Genomic DNA, 6,572 nt, shown 5'->3' with positions numbered 1-6,572 from the left:
TAAAATATTTATATTTAATGTCCGCGATAAACAGTACGAAAGTGCTGAACTTTAAATAAATTCTTTGGATCGTTTTGGCAATTCCAAATTCTGCAATTTCGACTTAATTTACAACGAGGGATTTTCGCGACACCAAGATAATGGAAAATCTAGAAAACGTCTGCATACACTTAAAAGTTCTTTTGACAACAGACCACCTCTTTTTTGGTGTCTTTGAAAGTTTTATTTCAAAATAACGAGAATTTATAAAATTAAATTAATTAAATAACTGAAGAATTGTGTAAAAATCGACAAAAAGTTTATGACCAAAAATTTGTTTCCATTCTTACTACATTAATAATACAACTAGTGAATTTTATAATTACGCAATAATATTTAGCGTTATAAAAATTCCAGCGGCGAATTATCAAACTTTACCGACTGTTAATAGATTTTACTTTAAAAAATCACTTTTATATCTATAAATATACTACTGATAATATGTGTGTAACTTCATAAGTTATAAGATTTTAAAAATATTTTTCCATTATTAATTATAAAATTGTAAAACACTTAATTTTAACAGTAAAGATAAATTTTATAAAATATTGTAAACTTTAATAACTTGTAAAGTCTTCGTTATATTATACCTTTATATCTCTCCATCTCTAGACCTTAAATTACTAAAATTTAATAAAATCAATGACAGGTCACTATGTCCAGGCCATTTAATCAGAAACAAAGTGCTTCTACTTTACTGAAGTGTCTACAATACAAGGAAACAAAATTTCGCAATAAAAATATTTTTAACAAGTTAAAAAAAATCTACTAATTATTCGAAAATATACATTTTGCATATCCTAACATGGATAACGAAACTTATTTGTACAATTGCTATACAATATATTAAGTACGTGTATGAATAAATCAAATGTAACAAAATGAAAACAAAATACTTTTATGACATACGATATATAGTTATTGAGCTGCGATTCGAAATAACTGTAGGCCTATAAATTCCTACTGTCCATTGACTGTCTGATAGTCATTCCTTAATTTGAAGAAGGAGGAAAGATATACTAAGGAGACAAGCCGTGGACACTCTTCGCAAGTGCGGCCCTGAATAATTATATACGAACATTCGTTGAAAATCAGAAGTCAAATTACTTCAATTCAAATATTTTCCTTTGAAAGTATTTGATAGATGACAGGTATTATTTTGTTGTTGATGAAAAAGTATGATGTACAGGCGCAAGAAACCACTAATTTAAGTCGAAGGCGTATATTGTAAATTAAATTAATTAAACATAGGTTAAAAAGTTGCTGCTCGGCATTCTGACGATGTCGCAATAATGATTGCTCGTTATCAACTTTTATTTTTATAACAGATATTAATTTTTCAGAAAGTAAAGACAACGGCCAGGAGTTAAAAATGAATCTTCCNATGATCAAAATATATTTATGGAGCATTCAAACGTCTTAGTGGAGAAACTCAAACAATTGCAAAAGAATGAAATATTCGATATCCTGGAATGGATGAAATATTGCACTCTGGATATAATTGCAGGTATTAAAGTCTAATGTAAAATATTTAATTAAGAATTATAAATATCAATTTGTTAACACATATTATAAAATTTTCATTTTTTCCACTTCTTACTTATTACGTAGAAAAAGTATGAAATCAATTTTTAAAAAATAATATATATTCATTTATATGTCACTGCAAGAAAAATGAGCTACTGAACTTTCCTTACCGAAACCAACAATGAACAGTGGCAGGAATGCAAACAGTTTTTTTTACCACTTACATGTTTTCCGGTAATTACGGACTTACTTGTGTAAAATTTTGACACACAGGACGACTTCGTTTCTTGAATAACTATCATTTTTATTAACACTATCCCTGTCTACCGACTGTAGTTAAAACTAAAACTGACTATAATCAATTTTGCATGGCGGAACTGATTGCTTTCGTAATGTTATTGTTAATTGTCTACTTGGACTTTACTTATTAACAGGACTTTATACTTATTAATAGTACTTTATGAAGTAACTCTCATTGCTGTGCCGATCTTTAAACACCAGTATAAAGTCTTATTAATAAGTAAAGTCCAAGTAGACAATTAACAATAACATTAGAATTTAAGGACAGTAAGGCTTTTACAATTACTTGATTACTTTCCTGTTTCGTTCAGTACTTTTTTTTTAAATTATTTGTTCTGCGATGCCTTCCCGAAACTGAATATCATTTTCAATTGAGGTTGTTTATTTATTTATAAAATATAAATATCAATTTATTTTTATGTAGACATAGTAGTCGGAGTTGCTCTACATTCTCAGACTACGAACGAACAAGAATACGTGTCCGCAATACAGAGGTAAGGAAAATTCCGTTCCAGATATATTTCTTCATTTTTCAAATGATATTTACAAATGTAATTTCTATGTTAAATAATATAAAGTTGGTTTATATCTGATGAAAAATTTCAAATGTTCGAGTCAACTTCAGTAGAAGGAAAACATTTCAAATTTTGATTGTTTATCAATTAACCAAATATTATAAGTTTGTACAAATGAAGTGTTTTTTGTATACGTGCTGATCGTAATACAGACTTGTTAGAACAATATGTAGAAAAAAGTATCGAGATTCTAAACGAATACAATGCGTTCATTATGTAAGTATGAAAGATTTTCAAATTAATGACAAATGTAAGACAGAAGAACTTCCCGCAAAGCATACCATTGTCGCAATGAATAACTAGTATTTATCAATCTTTGTGTTTTTCTTCTGTTGTATCAGTACTATAGAAGAAGTCTATATGATAGCGAAAACTTACGTTTAAACATCTAATCAAAATATAAAAATATACAGTCCGAAACTTATTTTTAATATTTCTTAAAAATAAATTAATTACGATATGAAATAACTGCAAACTTCCCTGCATTTTTTAAAAAAAACATAAAAAAAAGTTTTAGAAAAATTTGTAATTTAAATAAATTTTATGTATTACAAATTATTTTAATTTAAGAAAATACTATTATGTTTTTCACAAGAAATATATAATGTTAAATTTTATGTAGATTTAATAGTTGAAAGTACTTTATTTTTTATACAAGCTTTAAATTTGCATTAATTATCTTTTGATATAATAAAAATTTATATTAAAATTTAGAACTGTGAAAAATACTTTTGAATTGATTACAAATCCTTTGTACTGGTTTTCCCCAATTTTTTTCATGAAGAAAATAGGAAAAAATTACAAGAGAGACGTTGAAATAATTCATCGTTTCCACGAAAAGGTAAATCCAACTTGTGAATGGAATTTTGAATTAAGTATTTAATGATTTAATTTAATGTATAGGTGTTCAAAAGAAAAAAAGAGAATTATATGAAAAAAATGCAGCAGCAACATTCCTTAGACAAAAAAACACATAATGAAGAGGAACCAAAGATCAAAACAAAACAGCGTGTTATTGATTCATTGTTGGATCTTCATGTCAAACAAGGTTTAATGTCGGAAGAAGACGTTATCAGAGATATGGAAGGCTTTATTTTTGCGGTAGGCAGAATTTATTAAAGGTGTAATCGGAAATAATTATGTAATCGTGCACGCATGTATTTCAATGATATTATTTTCATTATTTTGAAATAATGTTTTTCTAAACAACGTATTTAAATATAAATAATTTCACAAAAACTTAATTCAGCGACGAAAATTATAATTAAAATATAATATAAACCTATTTCAAAAATAATCATAATTACTTTCTTATAATTAGAAATTGCATTCAATTTCAGATGTTTGTGAAATCATTACATTTCATTCATAATTAATTATTACAGTAAATAATATTTGTAATTTCGGTATTAATTACTGTATATTTTCTCTATTCATATAGACGCAGGAAAAATATAATTTTTAAAAATTTAAAATGTGTATCTACTGGTGATTTTTAAACATTATTAGTATAATTATTGTGTGTAATTAAAGCACGAAATTCGAGCCTTACTTTTTCGACTTAACATCGAATTCGGTTTCTCTAATGATTATATAATATAGTAGTTTGTAAATTTGTGACTCAGTTTTGTAAGCTATTCTCTGTTATCTAATTATCTTTACTAGTGTAATTAATAAAATTCCTTTTATAAACATTATTGAAAGTATTCAAAGCAAGTAATGTCTGAGGTGATGACCGAAATATAATAACAGAAAAAGTCGTAAATATACGTCATATATTATGACTTGTAATATGTTGCCGTAAGTCAAGATAATTCAAGATGTGTATTTAACTTTTTCGTTCGACTAATTACACAGTTTGTAAACAATTTAACGTGTACTTCGTCCATTGACTGGATTATGCTCTGCCGGAATCGGGAGTAAATAAAGATAAAGTTAAAGTACGAAGAACTACGTTAACTGCTTGCTGCAAGGAATGTGATCGTGCATTGTAAACTGGTATGACAGGAATATAAAAGAATTTGTGCATTCCATATCCTAATTTTACAAGTTTATTATACAGTATTTATTTTACTGCAAATGTCAGTTATACAAAAAGAAGTTTTACATTTTTTTTCAACGTATTTTAATATCAGGGTTACGATACAACCTCTAACGTTATGTCATGGACTCTTTATTTCCTGGGAAGATTCCACGAAATACAAGAGAAAGTGTATCTAGAATTTCAAGAAATTTTCAAAAATGATATGAAAAGAGATATCACTATCGATGACCTGACGAAAATGACGTACTTAGAATGCGTAATTAAGGTAACTTTTTACTTTCTTTAATACATTCAAGGATTAGTTTTATATGTTACAATTTTTAGGAGTCGATGAGAATCTATTCTCCTGGTTTTTTAATAGCAAGAAAAAACCAATCGGAAATGAAAATAAGTAATTTTTGATATCTTGAAATTTGTTTTTCGATAAAAATATTTTTTATTTTTTATTAACTTGAAGTACTTAATCGTTGTCATTGAAATAGGTAATTACGTGTTGCCTGCAAATTCGACTCTTATCGTAAATATCTGTGGCATTCATCATAATCCTTCCGTTTACGAAAATCCCGAAGTGTTCGATCCAGACCGTTTCTTACCTGAAAACTATAAAAATCTTCATCCTTATGCATTTCTGGCATTTTCTGCCGGGCCACGAAATTGTCTCGGTAAGTGATTAGTGAATAAATACAAAAACAAAACAAAATATTATATTATAATTTTTTAAATTTACAGGATATAAACTTGCCATGATTAACATGAAAATGGTTTTAGCAAATGTTCTTCGTAATTTTAAAGTTTACTCTTTGGATCCTCAGGATAAGATCGTTACTTCCGTGGAAGTTCTTTTGACTCCAGTATCAGGTATAAAAATGTGTGTAGAACAAAGACGTATGTTGTAAAATATGAGATAACCTGATCATTGGGGTAATTTTTATTACAAATATATATAAACATTGATCTGTATAATATAATCTAGAAAAGTGCACTTAAAAACTGTATCGAAATAATTCTACGTATTATTAAACTTTACTCATAAATTGTAATTTACATTTTTATAGGTAAAAGTGATGAAAATAAAATGTATTATGATTATTATTATTAAATCTGGTTTACAATAATATTATTTTTCGCTGTTTGTTACATTTTATTTACTTATCACATTGATAATTTCTGATATTTAAGTTTACGTAAATTTAACTGTTTTTAACAATCTATGGTTGGTCTTTATCTGTATTGCATAAAATAGGCCGAACATAAATGATTTAGGTAATGATGTGTTGAATACAATATATTTGTATTTTATTTTAGTATTTTTCTTATATGCTATAGAATGAACATTATACGAATTCAAATTTAATACAAATATATAAAATATTTGACTACTTAATTAATATTTACCTTTCATTAATACAAATACTATGATTATATGGCAGAGAGTTCGATAAAACCTACTTCCCTTTCATATAAAATCAATACAATTTCCAAAGAAAAAGGTCCAAAACTTAACACGATATTATATATTATAGGAATAAAAATTGAATTCCGTAAATGAAATACAATTTTTGTACAAAATTACAAGTAAAAAACTTTAAATGTATAAATTGATGTGATGTTCTGTACTTGAAAATTGTAAGCCACAGTGAAAACAAAAATAAAAACATTGAAGTAAAAATCAAAGGAGGAAACTTGTTTTTTTTTCATACTGTTTATACAGATATACGTTGTGAAATGTTTTGATTGTAATAAAAATATTTTCTGCAAAGAAATGTAAAAGATGTAGTTATCATCTTTATCCTTGCTTAAGTTGAGCGTTTAAATCTATTACGGTATTTTTACCTTCTTATCTGGGATTTGCCTATATCTCTTCGATTAGGTATTAGGTGCTCAAATTAAGTGCGCATAACAAAAACCAGACTCGTAAGTTCTCGGGAGACCGAGAATATTGTCAAAATAAATTTCAAAATAGCGACACTATCTAGAAACAGGCAGCAGTGCGAGATTTGCTCATGAATTGCTCATTGGAAAGTTGGAATCGCGAACGTTGCTAAATGGTATTTTATATTAAAACTAACTTCCGAAATATAATTATC

General features: G+C 26.9%; 2 protein-coding genes across 3 annotated transcripts; both read left to right on the top strand.

Moving 5' to 3' along the window:
• The first annotated feature begins 1,457 nt into the window (after positions 1 to 1,457).
• On the top strand, positions 1,458 to 4,821 carry LOC111617001 (cytochrome P450 4C1-like). 2 transcript variants are annotated; one of them, XM_023358347.1, is made up of 5 exons: positions 1,458 to 1,546; positions 2,291 to 2,360; positions 3,226 to 3,282; positions 3,345 to 3,542; positions 4,577 to 4,821. In XM_023358347.1, the coding sequence occupies exons 1-5, from the start codon at positions 1,512 to 1,514 to the stop codon at positions 4,769 to 4,771; spliced, it is 555 nt and encodes a 184-aa protein (XP_023214115.1). In that variant the 5' UTR covers positions 1,458 to 1,511; the 3' UTR covers positions 4,772 to 4,821. The 2 variants fall into 2 exon arrangements, with proteins under 2 accessions (XP_023214115.1, XP_023214114.1); XM_023358346.1 differs by having other exon boundaries at positions 1,464 to 1,546; positions 3,156 to 3,282.
• Positions 4,822 to 4,866: 45 nt separating this feature from the next.
• Positions 4,867 to 5,440, top strand: LOC111617003 (cytochrome P450 4C1-like). Its single transcript, XM_023358348.1, has 3 exons — positions 4,867 to 4,876; positions 4,968 to 5,147; positions 5,215 to 5,440. Exons 1-3 carry the CDS (start codon positions 4,867 to 4,869, stop codon positions 5,379 to 5,381), a joined length of 357 nt encoding a protein of 118 aa, XP_023214116.1. The 3' UTR covers positions 5,382 to 5,440.
• Positions 5,441 to 6,572: the final 1,132 nt, after the last annotated feature.

The sequence above is a fragment of the Centruroides sculpturatus genome, unplaced genomic scaffold (assembly GCF_000671375.1).
Source record: "Centruroides sculpturatus isolate CEXI.00-Female unplaced genomic scaffold, Cexi_2.0 scaffold4490, whole genome shotgun sequence".
Taxonomy (NCBI): Eukaryota; Metazoa; Arthropoda; class Arachnida; order Scorpiones; family Buthidae; genus Centruroides; species Centruroides sculpturatus.
This window is presented reverse-complemented; position numbering and strand designations above follow the sequence as displayed.

What these genes read in the sequence shown, in the direction of transcription:
- LOC111617001 (XM_023358346.1), top strand. Translation starts at nt 1,516, where the DNA reads ATGAAATATTGCACTCTGGATATAATTGCAG. An exon ending in CACTCTGGATATAATTGCAG is followed by an intron (nt 1,547 to 2,290) that starts GTATTAAAGTCT and finishes ATTTTTATGTAG; the next exon opens with ACATAGTAGTCGGAGTTGCT. An exon ending in TGGAAGGCTTTATTTTTGCG is followed by an intron (nt 3,543 to 4,576) that starts GTAGGCAGAATT and finishes TTTTAATATCAG; the next exon opens with GGTTACGATACAACCTCTAA.
- LOC111617003 (XM_023358348.1), top strand. An exon ending in CGGGCCACGAAATTGTCTCG is followed by an intron (nt 5,148 to 5,214) that starts GTAAGTGATTAG and finishes TTAAATTTACAG; the next exon opens with GATATAAACTTGCCATGATT.